Source organism: Petromyzon marinus, chromosome 22 (genome assembly GCF_048934315.1).
Source record: "Petromyzon marinus isolate PM22_M1 ecotype Great Lakes invasive population chromosome 22, UKy_Petmar_22M1.pri1.0, whole genome shotgun sequence".
In the NCBI taxonomy this organism is placed as follows: Eukaryota; Metazoa; Chordata; class Hyperoartia; order Petromyzontiformes; family Petromyzontidae; genus Petromyzon; species Petromyzon marinus.
Genome location: NC_133688.1, coordinates 10916289 through 10935190, shown reverse-complemented (window position 1 = coordinate 10935190; position 18902 = coordinate 10916289). Strand labels below are relative to the sequence as shown.

At 46.0% G+C, this 18902-nt stretch overlaps 1 protein-coding gene across 2 annotated transcripts in view; it reads right to left on the bottom strand.

Annotated features, from left to right (window-relative positions):
- HMCN1 (hemicentin 1) overlaps positions 1-18902 on the bottom strand; it is a 279869-nt gene that overhangs the window by 208159 nt on the left and 52808 nt on the right. For both annotated transcript variants that reach the window (XM_076068718.1, XM_076068719.1), the window contains exon 6: positions 6406-6577. In XM_076068718.1, the coding sequence (XP_075924833.1) occupies positions 6406-6577 (172 nt within the window). The remainder of the gene's footprint in view (positions 1-6405; positions 6578-18902) is intronic.

The window sequence follows — 18902 nt, the reverse complement described above, 5'->3', positions numbered from 1 at the left end:
GTGTCATCGGGCTTACAATGTACGAACACTGCACACTCGAGTGTTGCATTTATTTAAATTTACTTATCACATTGGGGGTTAACTGAGCCCATCATCTCTTCATTTCCAATAAAATAAGTACTGCTTTGCAAAAAAGTTAACAATGGTCGTGTTATGAATAGACCATATGGCGTACAGACGTTTTAAAACGGGCAAAATAAATGTGTTTGTCTATTTGTTTGTGTTTCTCCCCGATGATGGGACCTTCTAGGATAAACGTTGAGATTTTCAGGGCACGGGATGACCAATAAGGTCTGAATCACTACTATAATGAGCCAAGAATGTCTGTGTGTAACGCGCATGACGTCACTCCACATGCCGCACCCCCCGTCATGAATATTCATGAGCGGGTGGATTTTTACACTCACGCAGAAGGTCGAGCGGAAACAAAAAGTCTAATTTATGCTTCTACATTATGGTAAAATAGAAATTTCTCGGTGATTTTCCAGATACTGTATCGAATTCCAATTTATTTCAACCCCAGCGACCGAATGCAGAAGAGAATAAAGTATCAGAGCATTGAATTTGAACCAATTGAAGGTCAGTTATATACAGTGCTACAGTGACATGAATTGAGGTGTTTTATGATTTCGTTTTGTGCCAAATTCACTGCCATTAATACAGCGCTACAGTGAACTGCAGTGAAGTGTTTGATGACTTCGTTTTGTGCAAGATTCACTGCCATTAAATTTACACAAGATACAATTATTACTCTGCTATTTTTTTTCGTGAATATTACAACTTCCGTTCTAGGATGGCCAAAGAAGCGAGTTGGTCTGCCTTCTGCGTTACGAACACGGCGGCCAGACATTGTTTCACGCTCGCAGTCAACATCGGTGACGAATATCTGAACCGGTCTTGGGCCTCTCCTAGGTCGCCTCAGCCTCAAATGAGTACCTGGTACGGTGTGTAAACATCGCCACTGGGGAGACAAAGCCGGCCGGGCATGGTGCTGGGCACCCACCCCCACGTGATGCCGTGTCGCCCTCCATAGGTGCTCGCTAACAGCACTTGCCTCAACAGTCTGTTAAAGGCTCCATGGGGGATGTTTGTCTTTGTATCCTCATGTCTCTGTATGCATATCTCCATGTTGCTGTGCATGTCCATCTCTCTCTGCATCACAGTTGGCTGGGGCCACTTTATCTCCCTAGTCAAACCCCGCCATAGGCGAATCCAATGTGTTTCAACATCCACTTACACGATTCTGTGACCCACCGTGACATCTGTGATAACATTGTAGCCTTAGACACGATGCCATAGGCGAACAAATAGATTTAAAGAAGTGCATCCGGGTTGGCCATGGAATTTTACAGTGAGTAGCAGACTTTGGAATCAGATGAATGAAGTTGGATTTGTAGTGGAGGGCAAACAGTGGTGTGACTAGGGGAGATAATACATTACCATAGAAGGGAAAAGAGGCTTAAGTAGCAGATAAAAAGGTGTGAGGAAGAAGCTGGGTTTGGGAGAGGGGGAGAAGGTGTGACTGGGGGTGGGTGGGCGAGTCAGATTAAGATCAGAATCAGAACATTTGTTTGCACTGGACGAATCCGATGAGCTGTCAAGCTCTTTTTCACAGATGTGCTCAACTAAACTGAACTATTTTTATTTTATTTTACAAGGTAAGGCCCACTGAGCTATGTGGCTATTTTTCAAAAGCGACCTGGCCACAAATGACAGCTCAGCGAAGTGACTAATTCTGTGGAAATTTATCGCAGCCAAATACTCTAAACGCGTAAATGTGGAGGGGAAAAACCGGGGAAGAATCCACGCGACCACAGGGAGAGAGACACGCGAACTCCAAATATACAGCAGGCGTCAGGGTCGGGATCGAAGCCGCGACCTCCTGTACACCAGGCGAGGTAGTTAACATCTCACCACGGGTAGAGAGAGAGACACGCGAACTCCAAATATACAGCAGGCGTCAGGGTCGGGATCGAAGCCGCGACCTCCTGTACACCAGGCGAGGTAGTTAACATCTCATAGCCATCGTGATGATGGTGAGAGAGAGAGACACGCAAACTCCAAATATACAGCAGGCGTCAGGGTCGGGATCGAAGCCGCGACCTCCTGTACACCAGGCGAGGTAGTTAACATCTCATAGCCATCGTGATGATGGTGAGAGAGAGAGACACGCAAACTCCAAATATACAGCAGGCGTCAGGGTCGGGATCGAAGCCGCGACCTCCTGTACACCGGGCGAGGCTGTTAACATCTCACCACGGGTAGAGAGAGAGAGACATGCAAACGCCAAATATACAGCAGGCGTCAGGGTCGGGATCGAAGCCGCGACCTCCTGTACACCGGGCGAGGTTGTTAACATCTCGACGCCGGGTCCAGTAGTGGGGGCGGCTGGGAACGCGAGAATGGCAAGAAGGGAACATCGCAAACGCGCGGAGGCCCTGGGGGCGGGAGGGGGCAGGGCAAGGGACAGGACAAATTAGAGAAGGCAGGCGGCACGAGGGATTAATTAGACGTGACCCGAGGAAGTAGCGGGGTGGTTGAGTTTGGATTCTGGGTTTTGGGTTTTTAAAAGCGGTGGGATTGGGGTGGAGGGTAGGGGGGGGGGGCTTGGGGGAGGGATGGCCTCGGGGGGGGTGTAACGGGTGCAGAAAGAAGAATTCTTACGGCACTACGTAATGTCACAGATGTCTGACGATGAACAGTGGAAGAGCAAATGAAATGTTCTAAAAGTATTTATTCTGAACATCTAGAAGGATATAATGGTTATAAACGCATCTGTAATCTAGCTGTAAGTCTGGAGGTTTTCAGTTAACGAGGCATTGCTTTTCTGTGAGAGGCGATCCGCTGGTATGTGTAATTGTTTGTTTATTTACATATGCATTCGTTTTAGCATCCTCAGGCAGTCATTTCAATAAATGCCCTTTGCGACCTCGCCGGTGCCCCAAAAGAGGCGAGGCTGGCTGCCCTCTTCATAGTGGAGGGCGATGCAAAGGGGACTCACCCAAGTCACGGCGACTCAAGCCCATTAAGCTTGCAACCAGGGCGCGTGTCAAGCCACTAGGCACACAGCCGAGGACGATTTAAACACAACTGTGAAGAGGGTTACGCTCGACTAAAGTTAAGAGAGAAGATTAATTGCACTTTGTTTGACGTGTTTTTTGGGTTTAACACGACCGGCCCTAAAATAACACAATCGTCAGAGGCCATTGTGTATCCATTGCTGGGCGAAGGCCTCCCGCTACCCCACCGTAATTCCTCAAGGTACAATGCTGCTAACATCGATCTCTCCTCTAAACGTGAACCGATCTTATCGCTCCATCTCCATGGCGGCCGTGTCCCCTTGGAGTTAAGACGTTATTTCTTTACAATTGTTTTTGTGTTTAGTTTGTCGTCCTTCCCCCGCACCTCCTATTAGCATGGTTGGCTACGTACGGTGTGAAAGAAGTTCAACATACATACATTAGATGCGTTCTTAATTTTCCTGCCCAAGACAAATTTACTCTTCTTAATTTTGAACAAGAGTAAACTATTCGTATGCCTATTTAAAAACTGGTCATCAGAGAGCATTTTAAAAACTTCATTCTCATCGGGCCCCATGGTGTAAAGCAGTGTTCTTCACTCATTTTGAGAAAGGCGCCACTTTCGCCGATAAGGCATCATCAGTGTAAGGGCCGCCACACATCTGAAACCATTGTTGGGTTTGAGAGCCGCACGATGATGGTGGGGGGTGTTATCACTCGTTGTGTTATCACTCGTTGTGTTATCACTCGTTGTGTTTTCACTCGTTGTGTTATCACTCGTTGTGTTATCACTCGCCGTGTTATCACTCGTTGTGTTATCACTCGCCGTGTTATCACTCGTTGTGTTATCACTCGTTGTGTTTTCACTCGTGTTTTCACTCGTCGTGTTTTCACTCGTTGTGTTTTCACTCGTCGTGTTTTCACTCGTCGTGTTATCACTCGTCGTGTTATCACTCTTTGTGTTTTCACTCGTTGTGTTTTCACTCGTTGTGTTATCACTCGTTGTGTTATCACTCGTCGTGCTTTCACTCGTTGTGTTTTCACTCGTTGTGTTATCACTCGTTGTGTTTTCACTCGTTGTGTTATCACTCGTCGTGTTATCACTCGTTGTGTTATCACTCGTTGTGTTATCACTCGTCGTGTTATCACTCGTTGTGTTATCACTTGTTGTGTTATCACTCGTTGTGTTATCACTCGTTGTGTTTTCACTCGTTGTGTTATCACTCGTTGTGTTATCACTCGTCGTGTTATCACTCGTCGTGTTATCACTCGTCGTGCTTTCACTCGTTGTGTTTTCACTCGTCGTGTTATCACTCGTCGTGTTTTCACTCGTTGTGTTATCACTCGTCGTGTTATCACTCGTCGTGTTTTCACTCGTCGTGTTTTCACTCGTTGTGTTATCACTCGTTGTGTTTTCACTCGTTGTGTTATCACTCGTTGTGTTATCACTCGTTGTGCTATCACTCGTTGTGTTTTCACTCGTCGTGTTATCACTCGTCGTGTTTTCCCTCGTTGTGTTATCACTCGTTGTGTTATCACTCGTCGTGTTATCACTCGTCGTGTTTTCCATCGTTGTGTTATCACTCGTTGTGTTATCACTCGTCGTGTTATCACTCGTCGTGTTATCACTCGTCGTGTTATCACTCGTCGTGCTTTCACTCGTTGTGTATTGTCGGGAGCCGCACATGGGGGGCTGCACTAAAGGCCACCAGGGGTCGCAATGAAGAACACTCGTGTAGAGTGTAGTATCCAACCTTAATCATTATTATTCACTCTATGTCTCTGGCCTCTTTTTATGTCCTGTGAAGAAGGCCCATTGCCCCAAATGTTGCCTATTGTGTACTTTTCCTTGTTAAGGCCGCACTATTATTGTTGAATGTGTTGAGTTTGTTTTGTTACGTGTGCTTGTGCAAGCACTGCCAACGCATTGCCACCAAATAATGTATCCAGAAAATTGCTTGATACTATCGGCAAGACTCATTATACTCGAGAACCCATTTAAGTTATGGGGAGGCTTGCTCAGATTTGGACCCAGCACTGCTGGGTTCAGTGTTGTGATGCAGGCATGAAGCCTAGGAGGCAGGCCTAAAATGCTCTTCACTATTCCAGTCATCGGGTTTGTAAGATCCATACAAAGCAATAATGTGCATGCTTCTCGCAAGGATTGACTTATTGATCCCTCTCTGTGATAAGAGGAAGACCTAACAGAGAATGACTTGACATCAGAGATTGGTGCCAGAAAGATGTGGCCACTGCTTGAGCATATTGGTAGAAGACAGAGGAAAGTGGAAACAACAAATGACGAAATGTGCAGTGCATACCTACGGGCTATCTGCCCATAGATCGTGATGATGATGCTGATGTAACAAGATGCTAAAATGTCTCGTCTGACGAAACTAAGCAATTTTTTCCCCCAGGTAAAGCTCGTTGAGCGATGAGCTCTTTTTCAGAGGTGACATAGCCACACAAGATAGATAATCGAAATGGCTGATATCATCATATGTGGAAAGTTATATTTCCAGTAAAGTTATTTTAACGCGTGTTTCTAAATATGGAGGGCAAAAACCGGAGGACCCGGAGAAAAATCCACATGACCGCGGGGAGAGAGAGAACACGCGGACCCAAAATATGCAGGCATCTGGGTCAGGATCGAACCCAGGATCTCCTCCATACCAGGCGAGGGAGGTAACATTTCACCACGAGGTCACACAATCGCCTGTCACGTGTAAACAAAAGACATCGTCATGCCGGTTCTCTTGGACCCAGGGCAGTATCCTCAGGTTCAGAAGAATTTGAGCCACATGGCCACTTCTTCTACAGCATTGAGAGCTTAGGGGGCAGGGGGCTGTAAATGCTCCGATGCAAGCGGACGGCTCTCAGCCGGAGCACCGCCCCCCCCGCCGCCGCGCTCGCTGAGGGGGTGGATGGCGGTGTGGCCCAGTGGCAGCGCGCGAGCCGCGCGAGCCACCTGGAGGCGCCACACTCATGGAGCCGTGAACCTGGGGCACGTGGAGCCGTGACCTCCGTGTGCCGCGCCACCTGCCGAGTTTCGCGATTGAACGGCGATGTTCAGCCATTTCAATGCGTGTGTGCGCGTTGCGAGGTACATTTTTAAAAAATAATTATTTCACGATCATATTGTTAATAAAATGCATGCCGTCTGTTTTCACATTCGACGTTGAAGATCCCGTGACGCCTTTTCGAAGGAGGGTGCGCTAGCGTCACGGTCCAAATTTGTAACGAAAGATATGATTTACTCGCAAATCATTCAACGGGGAAACGGAAAGCAAGCGTCGCATCCTATTGCGAAAACTAAACAGAACCCTCCAGAAAAAAACGAGTAAAATTATGAAGAATAATAACAACAAGGATAATGGGCTCATACCTGACGGGTCCCGGATCTCGATGGAGGGAGACAGGCCGCTGAGGGAGACTGTGACCTCCTTGAGGCTCGGATCAAACGGGATCTGCCACGTGTTCTGGTCGCTTGACTCGTGGTCCGTGGACAGAATGTGCACCTTGGAAGCTTGCACAGCCTCCTCCACCCATTTCAAAACCTGTGCGAAGAGGACGGGGGAGGGGGGGGGGCGGTCACACCAGCTTCATTCCACTTCACATCTTTGCTGTGGAATGCTAGGTCCGCAGCTTACATATCCATGGTCTTTATAGATGAATATTTCATATTCAGCTGTCTGGTACAGACCTCTAGTCGTAATGATAACTACAAGATATTTACCAGAAGCCGGTCAGAGATTTTTCGATAATCATTGGATTGTTAGGTTCTTTGCAAGCCATCTGGCTACCATGAGAGATTCGTTCATGAGGCTATCCACATATACAAACACAGAGATAATTTCAACCGAGAAGATGGATTCTGGCTTAGCAATCATTGGAAGAATTTGATAAACCATTTCGGGTCTTAATTTATTGTTCACGCTTACGGTGGCTTTCAGACAGCATACATTAATTTTTCGTCTCCCCCCTCCTCTTTTCCGAACATAGATGGATGCGTCCATCTAAACAAACTGTCAAATCGCTATCCGTGGTGCTAACGTCTAAAATTGAATAAATAAATACAAACCGCCACTTCTTTCAAATGTTCTTGCCGTTGGTTTTCACACCTGATGATGACTGCTTGTGTTGCAGTCGAAACGTCGTGAGAATTGTATTGTTTTATATATATTTTATTATTTTATTGTTTCCCTTCAACGTGACTTTACCGAAAGAACCAAGAATATGAATCACTACAGTCACGAAAGCTTTAAATCAAAATTTAACCGCCTCTACAGGGAGGGTTTCCACATAACTTTAAGATCCTTCAACAAACTCCGGGATAAGAAGGCTCAGCTGATCGAGTCTCTCACCTTTCTGAAGAGATGCCGCGACTCTGGGGTAATACCAATCGCATTTACACTGACCTCTGCTGCTGTAACTTCTTCTAATGCGAAACGAATTATTTTCAAAACGAGCTTAGCTCTTATCTCAGAGAAAATCAGACTTATACGCACCGAACTAGATCAGTTAGACAAGACATTCTACAAAACACACTTATCATTGACGGCAACAATGTCCACATTGGATTGGGAACATATAGACAATATGACTGCCTCTTCAGCTGCTACTATGTCGACCAAATGTAAAGACAACCTGATTTCCAAATTTAACATCCTCTCCAACAAAAGACCGGACCCACACACCAAAAATCTAGACGTTAACAAAGTCGTAATTAATCGTAGTAACAGTTCCATTTCCGATGGTCTGAAATCCGTTTTACCTAAATGTCTAAACTTTGCAGTCACACCCAAACACATACCAGTTAAAAATATCATTGCCCAAGTAGACGTGGCTCTCAAGGGCCTGGGTCACATCGCTGCAGACGTAGCAAGATCTGAAATCGCTGCAACCCTCAAAAACGCTAAGATGCCAGCTAGCAACCTCAGCAAAGCAGCGCGTTTTGAATCATGTAAATTAAAAACGAGTGATGACATTGTAATCCTCTCAGCCGACAAGGGCAATGCTACTGTCATCATGGATAAAATAGAATATAACAACAAAATTAAAGAATTACTCGACGATGGCAGCTATATAAAAATAAAAAGAGATCCCATCAACAGCCTCGTCACACAAACCAACAAAATAATTTCTGATTCAACCGCATTCATTGATCAAACTAAACAATTTTCGTTGAAACCTTCTGCTGCCAGGCCACCAAGATGATACGGCTTACCAAAAATACATAAAGTAGATACACCCCTTCCTCCCATCGTCTCTACTATCAACTCCCCCACCTACAAACTGGCTCGTTTTCTGTCTGAAATCCTGCAGCCTTTCACTTGAAAAACCACCTCTGCGGTACAAAATTCTACTCACCTGGTATCGACAATCAAGGGTATTTCCCTGTCCCCAGACGATCTGCTTGTCAGTTTTGATGTAGTTTCCTTATTCACCAAAGTTCCTGTACCTGACACCATCGCAATCATTGAAGACTTGGCTCATCAAGGACTACACACTGAGGTACCCCCCCTGGTGAGACACTGCTTAACCAATACATACTTCACTTGGAATGGAACTTTCTACAAATTGAGGGCACCTCAATGGGCTCCCCCCTATTTCCGGTTATAGGCAACATTTTCATGGAGAAATTTGAGACTGACGCCATCCAGACTGCCACTCTGCGCCCAACCTTATGGAAGAGGTACGTGGATGACACTTTTGTCATCTGGCCACATGGCCGGCCTGCTCTAGACCAATTCTTCGACCACATCAATTCCATACACCCAGCCATCAGATTTACCATGGAAGTCGAAAAAGATGGCAAGCTACCTTTTTTGGATGTCCTAATTAAAAGAGACCTGATGGTTCAATGAGCCACTCTGTCTACAGGAAAGCTACCCATACGGATGCTTATCTGAAACCGGATTCCCACCACCATCCATCACAGAAGAATTCTCTCATCACCATAGAGCCCAATGCCTATCCGACCAGGAACACATAGGCAGTGAACTCAAGCACGTACACCAAGCTCTTAAGGCTAATGGTTACTCCGACTATACAATCCGCAAAGCTATCACTCAAACCATGAAGAATGACCCCCTTGAGGAGCCTTTCAAAACCATCACTTTACCCTACATTGTGGGGATCACAAAAAGATCTCCAAAATCTTGAATAAACACAAGATCCAGGTCCGTTTCAACACATTACATAAAATCCGTGATCTGGTTCCTTCTGTAAAAGATGTGATTCCGGACATACAGTACCCTGGTGTCTACAAACTAAGTTGCCTCTGTGGTAGTAGTTACATTGGAGAAACCAAACGACATGTCTTGGACCGTATTCGTGAACACAAAGCAGACCTTAAACACGGTAGGACCAACACCTCGGCCGTGGCAGGTCACTGTTACAATTCAGTAGGCTCACATGACATTGACTTCTCCAAGACAGAGGTTCTTTGCAAGCCATTTGGCTACCATGAGAGATTCGTTCATGAGGCTATCCACATATACAAACACAGAGACAATTTCAACCGGGAAGATGGATTCTGGCTTAGCAATCATTGGAAGGATTTGATAAACCATTTCGGGTCTTAATTGATTGTTCACACTTACGGAGGCTTTCAGACAGCATACATTAATTTTTCATCTCCCCCCTCCTCTTTTCCGAACATAGATGGACTCGTCCATCTAAACAAACTGTTAAATCGCTATTCGTGGTGCTAACGTTTAAAAATAAATAAGTAAATACAAACCGCCACTTCTTTCAAATGTTCTTGCCGTTGGTTTTCACAACTGATGATGACTGCTTGTGTTGCAGTCGAAACGTCGTGAGAATTTTATTGTTTTATATATATTTTATTATTTTATTGTTTCCCTTCAACGTGACTTTACCTAAAGAACCAAGAATATAAAGTCCCTACTCTTCTTAACCTATGACAAAAGTCCCATTATAGCAATCGATTGGAAGCTCAAATTCTCTCTCTCCATGTACATCACGTGCCTCTTCTCTCGCCGCGTTGCACCACCGCTTCCTCCCATCTCACCCTCGGTCTCCCTCCACTGCCCGGCATCTCCATAGCCTTTTTAGACTATGGGTCTCTATGTGAGTCTGGGTCTCTAACCTCCACAGACCTTCTAAACTATGGGTCTCTATGTGAGTCTGTAGGTTTCTCATCTCCACAGCCCTTCTAGACTATGGGTCTCTATGTGAGTCTGTGGGTCTCTAATCTTAACAGCCCTTCTAGCCTATGGGTCTCTATGTGAGTCTGTCGCACTCTAATCTCCACAGTCCTTCTAAACTATGGGTCTCTATGTGAGTCTGTGGGTCTCTAATCTCCACAGCCCTTCTAGACTATGGGTCTCTATGTGTGTCTATGAGTCTCTAATCTCCACATTCCTTCTAGACTATGGTTCTCTATGTAAGTCTGTGGGTCTCTAATCTCCATCACCCTTCTAGATTATGGGTCTCCATGTGAGTCTGTGGGTCTCTAATCTCCACATCCCTTCTAGACTATGGGTCTCCATGTGAGTCTGTGGGTCTCTAATCTCCACAGCCCTTCTAGACTATGGGTATCTATGTGAGTCTATGAGTCTCTAATCTCCACATTCCTTCTAGACTATGGGTCTCAATGTGTGTATGTGGGTCTCTAATCTCCACAGCCCTTCTAGACTATGGGTCTCTATGTGAGTCTGTCAGTCTCTAAGCTCAACAGCCCTTCTAGACTATGGGTCTCTATGTGAGTCTGTGGGTCTCTCATCTCCACAGCCCTTCTAGACTATGGGTCTCTATGTGAGTCTGTGGGTCTCTAAGCTCAACAGTCCTTCTAGACTATGGGTCTCTATGTGAGTCTGTGGGTCTCTAATCTCCACAGCCCTTCTAGACTATGGGTCTCTATGTGAGTCTGTGGCCCTCTATTCTCCACAGCCCTTCTAGACTATGGGTCTCTATGTGAGTCTGTGGCTCTCTAATCTCCACAGCCCTTCTAGACTATGGGTCTCTATGTGAGTCTGTGGCTCTCTAATCTCCACAACCCTTGTAGACTATGGGTCTCTATGTGAGTCTGTGGCTCTCTAATCTCCACAGCCCTTCTAGACTATGGGTCTCTATGTGAGTCTGTGGCTCTCTAATCTCTACAGCCCTTCTAGTCTATGGGTCTCTATGTGAGTCTGTGGCTCTCTAATCTCCACAGCCCTTCTAGACTATGGGTCTCTATGTGAGTCTGTGGCTCTCTAATCTCCACAGCCCTTCTAGACTATGGGTCTCTATGTGAGTCTGTGGCTCTCTAATCTCCACGGCCCTTGTAGACTATGGGTCTCTATGTGAGTCTGTGGCTCTCTAATCTCCACAGCCCTTCTAGACTATGGGTCTCTATGTGAGTCTGTGGCTCTCTAAACTCCACAGCCCTTCTAGACTATGGGTCTCTATGTGAGTCTGTGGCTCTCTAATCTCCACAGCCCTTCTAGACTATGGGTCTCTATGTGAGTCTGTGGCTCTCTAATCTCAACAGCCCTTCTAGACTATGGGTCTCTATGTGAGTCTGTGGCTCTCTAATCTCCACAGCCCTTCTAGACTATGGGTCTCTATGTGAGTCTGTGGCTCTCTAATCTCCACAGCCCTTCTAGACTATGGGTCTCTGTGAGTCTGTCGCTCTCTAATCTCCACAGCCCTTCTAGACTATGGGTCTCTATGTGAGTCTGTGGCTCTCTAATCTCCACAGCCCTTCTAGACTATGGGTCTCTATGTGAGTCTGTGGCTCTCTAATCTCCACAGCCCTTCTAGACTATGGGTCTCTATGTGAGTCTATGGGTCTCTAATCTCCACAGCCCTTCTAGACTATGGGTCTCTATGTGAGTCTATGGGTCTCTAATCTCCACAGCCCTTGTAGACTATGGGTCTCTATGTGAGTCTGTCGCTCTCTAATCTCCACAGCCCTTCTAGACTATGGGTCTCTATGTGAGTCTGTGGCTCTCTAATCTCCACAGCCCTTCTAGACTATGGGTCTCTATGTGAGTCTGTGGCTCTCTAATCTCCACAGCCCTTCTAGACTATGGGTCTCTATGTGAGTCTGTGGCTCTCTAATCTCCACAGCCCTTCTAGACTATGGGTCTCTATGTGAGTCTGTGGCTCTCTAATCTCAACAGCCCTTCTAGACTATGGGTCTCTATGTGAGTCTGTGGCTCTCTAATCTCCACAGCCCTTCTAGACTATGGGTCTCTATGTGAGTCTGTGGCTCTCTAATCTCCACAGCCCTTCTAGACTATGGGTCTCTGTGAGTCTGTCGCTCTCTAATCTCCACAGCCCTTCTAGACTATGGGTCTCTATGTGAGTCTGTGGCTCTCTAATCTCCACAGCCCTTCTAGACTATGGGTCTCTATGTGAGTCTGTGGCTCTCTAATCTCCACAGCCCTTCTAGACTATGGGTCTCTATGTGAGTCTATGGGTCTCTAATCTCCACAGCCCTTCTAGACTATGGGTCTCTATGTGAGTCTATGGGTCTCTAATCTCCACAGCCCTTGTAGACTATGGGTCTCTATGTGAATCTGTCGCTCTCTAATCTCCACAGCCCTTCTAGACTATGGGTCTCTATGTGAGTCTGTGGCTCTCTAATCTCCACAGCCCTTCTAGACTATGGGTCTCTATGTGAGTCTGTGGCTCTCTAATCTCCACAGCCCTTCTAGACTATGGGTCTCTATGTGAGTCTATGGGTCTCTAATCTCCACAGCCCTTCTAGACTATGGGTCTCTATGTGAGTCTATGGGTCTCTAATCTCCACAGCCCTTGTAGACTATGGGTCTCTATGTGAGTCTGTCGCTCTCTAATCTCCACAGCCCTTCTAGACTATGGGTCTCTATGTGAGTCTGTCGCTCTCTAATCTCAACAGCCCTTGTAGACTATGGGTCTCTATGTGAGTCTGTCGCTCTCTAATCTCAACAGCCCTTCTAGACTATGGGTCTCTATGTGAGTCTGTCGCTCTCTAATCTCCACAGCCCTTCTAGACTATGGGTCTCTATGTGAGTCTGTGGCTCTCTAATCTCCACAGCCCTTCTAGACTATGGGTCTCTATGTGAGTCTGTCGCTCTCTAATCTCAACAGCCCTTCTAGACTATGGGTCTCTATGTGAGTCTGTCGCTCTCTAATCTCCACAGCCCTTCTAGACTATGGGTCTCTATGTGAGTCTGTGGCTCTCTAATCTCCACAGCCCTTCTAGACTATGGGTCTCTATGTGAGTCTGTCGCTCTCTAATCTCCACAGCCCTTCTAGACTATGGGTCTCTATGTGAGTCTGTCGCTCTCTAATCTCAACAGCCCTTCTAGACTATGGGTCTCTATGTGAGTCTATGGGTCTCTAATCTCCACAGCCCTTGTAGACTATGGGTCTCTATGTGAGTCTGTGGCTCTCTAATCTCCACAGCCCTTCTAGACTATGGGTCTCTATGTGAGTCTGTGGCTCTCTAATCTCCACAGCCCTTCTAGACTATGGGTCTCTGTGAGTCTGTCGCTCTCTAATCTCCACAGCCCTTCTAGACTATGGGTCTCTATGTGAGTCTGTGGCTCTCTAATCTCCACAGCCCTTCTAGACTATGGGTCTCTATGTGAGTCTGTGGCTCTCTAATCTCCACAGCCCTTCTAGACTATGGGTCTCTATGTGAGTCTATGGGTCTCTAATCTCCACAGCCCTTCTAGACTATGGGTCTCTATGTGAGTCTATGGGTCTCTAATCTCCACAGCCCTTGTAGACTATGGGTCTCTATGTGAGTCTGTCGCTCTCTAATCTCCACAGCCCTTCTAGACTATGGGTCTCTATGTGAGTCTGTGGCTCTCTAATCTCCACAGCCCTTCTAGACTATGGGTCTCTATGTGAGTCTGTGGCTCTCTAATCTCCACAGCCCTTCTAGACTATGGGTCTCTATGTGAGTCTATGGGTCTCTAATCTCCACAGCCCTTCTAGACTATGGGTCTCTATGTGAGTCTATGGGTCTCTAATCTCCACAGCCCTTGTAGACTATGGGTCTCTATGTGAGTCTGTCGCTCTCTAATCTCCACAGCCCTTCTAGACTATGGGTCTCTATGTGAGTCTGTCGCTCTCTAATCTCAACAGCCCTTGTAGACTATGGGTCTCTATGTGAGTCTGTCGCTCTCTAATCTCAACAGCCCTTCTAGACTATGGGTCTCTATGTGAGTCTGTCGCTCTCTAATCTCCACAGCCCTTCTAGACTATGGGTCTCTATGTGAGTCTGTGGCTCTCTAATCTCCACAGCCCTTCTAGACTATGGGTCTCTATGTGAGTCTGTCGCTCTCTAATCTCAACAGCCCTTCTAGACTATGGGTCTCTATGTGAGTCTGTCGCTCTCTAATCTCCACAGCCCTTCTAGACTATGGGTCTCTATGTGAGTCTGTGGCTCTCTAATCTCCACAGCCCTTCTAGACTATGGGTCTCTATGTGAGTCTGTCGCTCTCTAATCTCCACAGCCCTTCTAGACTATGGGTCTCTATGTGAGTCTGTCGCTCTCTAATCTCAACAGCCCTTCTAGACTATGGGTCTCTATGTGAGTCTATGGGTCTCTAATCTCCACAGCCCTTCTAGACTATGGGTCTCTATGTGAGTCTGTGGCTCTCTAATCTCCACAGCCCTTCTAGACTATGGGTCTCTATGTGAGTCTGTGGCTCTCTAATCTCCACAGCCCTTCTAGACTATGGGTCTCTATGTGAGTCTATGGGTCTCTAATCTCCACGGCCCTTGTAGACTATGGGTCTCTATGTGAGTCTGTGGCTCTCTAATCTCAACAGCCCTTCTAGACTATGGGTCTCTATGTGAGTCTATGGGTCTCTAATCTCCACAGCCCTTCTAGACTATGGGTCTCTATGTGAGTCTGTGGCTCTCTAATCTCCACAGCCCTTCTAGACTATGGGTCTCTATGTGAGTCTGTGGCTCTCTAATCTCCACAGCCCTTCTAGACTATGGGTCTCTATGTGAGTCTATGGGTCTCTAATCTCCACGGCCCTTGTAGACTATGGGTCTCTATGTGAGTCTGTGGCTCTCTAATCTCAACAGCCCTTCTAGACTATGGGTCTCTATGTGAGTCTATGGGTCTCTAATCTCCACAGCCCTTCTAGACTATGGGTCTCTATGTGAGTCTATGGGTCTCTAATCTCCACAGCCCTTCTAGACTATGGGTCTCTATGTGAGTCTATGGGTCTCTAATCTCCACAGCCCTTCTAGACTATGGGTCTCTATGTGAGTCTATGGGTCTCTAATCTCCACAGCCCTTCTAGACTATGGGTCTCTATGTGAGTCTGTGGCTCTCTAATCTCAACAGCCCTTCTAGACTATGGGTCTCTATGTGAGTCTATGGGTCTCTAATCTCTATATTCCTTCAAGTTGACTTTCATCGTCTCCTCAACACGTGCCCAAACCCCTCTATGTCTCGCCTCCCTCACCTCCTCGAGGATACCCCCTGCCTTAGCAGGACTAACAACAAAGCCTTAACATATATAATCATACATTTGGTTACGCTTCGTCTGGTAATGGCAAAAGGAAAGCAGGAGATGGTAATCGGTTAGAGGCGGTCAGCGCTTTGAGATGGTGAAAGGGTTGGGCTTGAGTGACGTTTGTAATCCGCCAAGACTGTGACTGGTGCAGTTGTCGTGTTACAGACAGAGCATGAGGACAGCGAAGCGATGGTGTATCCAACTGTTGATAGCTGCTACCTTTTAGTCCTACAGCCTGGTACCGCCAGAGCAGTGTGTGGAATATCGCTCGATCTTGGTTTTATTCTGTTCTGTTATTGCGTATGACAGCAATGTGTGCAGGAGCTTATTGACAACTTCGAGGTCTGCCAGGCACGGTGAGAGGGCTTCAGGAGAGAGTTCGTGAAAGTGTTTATATTACTCCTCCTCCGTTAAAGGAGCACAGTCTGCAGTGGATTAAGTGTGTGGTCCATTGTTCGGCTTGCATATCCACAGTCGCACGACTTTGGCTTGACTTTAATGGTCCCTTCATGAGGGAGATGTGCACATCGGCCTATTGATGTTCTGAAGTGGTTAATGTATGTTTAAACTAACGTGCACACATGCTGCACTTGTTGGACTACTACTACTATTAACTATATTTTTTATTTTACCAGGTAAGACCCACTGAGCTACTATACAGCCTTTTTTTCGGAAGCAACCTGGCCACTAATGATAGCTCAACGAAGTGGCTTATCACGTGGCAATTTATATCAGCCACGTGGAACGTGCCATTGGTCAGGTGTTTAGCCAAGGCCCTGTTGCTGAGACCTTTCCCTGAATATTGTGCTTATATTTATTTTAGCAGCATGCATGATGGGTGCACCATCAATTATAATAAAAAAAACATAACATTTAAAGCACGTATACGTAGCATATTTGTAAACGTGACAATCTTGTCGAGGTGGTGTAGGGTTAAGGACAAGGATTCGGCAATGAAACTACCTCGTTGACTCAACATAACAAATATCGATGACCTTCAAAGCAAACTCGCAGATGCAGCTCTTCATCTGTCTGTGATTTATCAAACGAGTGGCTACTCTAAAAACTGGGCCACCATCACAGGAATGTAGAATCACGTAGGTGAAAAATTAAATAAAATAAAAATTAATAAAAATTAAATCACCACGTTTCGGGCGCAAAACAAGCGCCTGTCATCAGGTGGGACCACCACAGCTAGAAACAACTGTTGGAATGAGCATGGATCCTTGCAGTCACGTAAACTTCAAATCTAGAAGGAATGTAGAATTTGCATGATTGGCTCGGGTATGCCAGGGGAGTTGAGTGTTGCCACATTCTTGTTGACACAAGGAGACATTTTAACTCGGATTCTACCAAAGAAAGCCTCACTAAATTTCAAGGCCCTCACTGGAGATTCGTGCATAAGTCACTGGTGTCAATGTCTCCACGAGTGCTTACCACAGTGGAAAACACATTTTTACGAAAGCAATTTACGACGAATAAAGCCAAGGGAGGCATGTCGCAGTTGTAATCTTTTAGCTAAAAAATAAACAAACAAATAAAATGATTAGTCTCTCGGAGCAATATGGCGATACAATTGCCTGACGTGATTTTTGTTGGTGCAATCAGCTTGCTTCCTGCCATTGACTGCACTGCAGCCAGCAGAGGTTTATTTTCACAACCTGAAATCTATTTAACTGTCCATTCACAGTTCCCCGGAGATCAACAAAGCGAACACTCAGTACATTTCCTTTCCATCAAAACATCTTGAAAAAACATTTTGCTAAGAAACAGAGTCAAACAAAATTCCCCCAAAGCGAAATTTGTCGCCGTAACATGTTGCAAATGAAAACAGCTCGGGAAAGATGCAGCGCTCTCAATGTTTTTCTTCTTCGATGCATTGCCAGTACTTTTGACATGCTTTGTTAAATTGGATAAATTTGCAAGCCAACAATTTTAATCTGTTCGACATTCACACTGGCATGGCATGTCTGCGTGAACCACTGGTTATGAAAGCAATTGAAATGTTATGCTTGAAGCAGTGTCTACGTTTCACAAATGGGAGGTCAACATGTTGAGCAATGTTGTCTTAAAAAGCAAGGCTGCCCTCCACTCGGGATTATCATCATCCCGCTACTATTGATTTATTAAAAGATGTTTGATAATGTATCCATCATTCCACTTAGAACCTGAGAGCGAACAGCCGTACAAGAGATGAGCAATACAGACTAAATCTACGAATAATCCCAGTTAACAAAAGCTAGAGGGCAACGACCTGGCCTGGAGAAGAGGCAAAAACATGTAACAACTCGGCGACCTACCACCTCATTGACATCTGCGAGTCACAAAAGCAATCGGTATCAAGTGAATGGCAGAGAGTCTGAATCAGTGCACGGTTGGACAAGACAAAGCGAGAGAAAGAGAGATCGGGAATTGCAAGCCATCCCGGTGGATGGAAGACAATTGCGGGCATGGCTGCAGTGCCGAGATGGCACTGCAGGATCCACTGACGTTCGTACACCGGATGTGTCTTCGCTAGAAGTCAAGTCGTCGTCTCCGTGCTCAAACGAGCAATGAGATTGTGTTGAACTCTTTCCGTAAAGCTGAGCCAAATGTGAAACTGTACGTCCACAACGTGACGGATGGACTATATAAAAAAAAAAACATCACTGATAACCTCCCAGACAGCGGTACTCAAAGTCCATCTACCTGGGAGGAATCAAGAGGCTGAGTTGACCCATGATTTGGATTTGAGTTTATAACCTTCTGATCGTGAGTCAATTGCTCTAACCACTGTGCTACCTGGCCAGATTGCGATTCAAACACTTCCATTCAACTGAGCAGCGTCACTCAGCGTGCCAGTGTTTCTTTTTTTTTAAATGCCCTTCTGTCTCCTATAAGTTAATGAAAGAGAAGTATTGTTGATAAGTAAAAGATAGCACAACAGCACGACCAATTACTCTCTCTGACAACTAAAGCTTGTTTGCAAAACATCACGTGGTTATCATCAAAACTCATTGATTATTCAATTGATTACATGTGTTCCAATTAAGTTAATGAACCAAATCCAAAGTCGCGTGTGTCTGTATACTTAAGCCAATGATTTGTGGGCTCGTCACCTCCACCGGTGGTCCTCAGTTGGCGGTGGACGTTGGACATTGTGAAGCCGAGGACCAGTCTCACCATAGCAAAGATCTCTTAATAGATAAAGGCGGTCCAGAATTCGTAAATCTGCTTTGCAAGTGCTATCACGACAAGTGTTTAGAGGGTTGTTTTGCGGAATATCGCTTGGACCCCAGCGGCTCTGATGAATACGCCGTCAAACACCAGCACTGCTTGACATCCCGATCTTGCCTTTGTTTACGACATCGATGCCCAGTGTAACGTTGCAACACAAACGGCGCGATGTTGATTGTACACA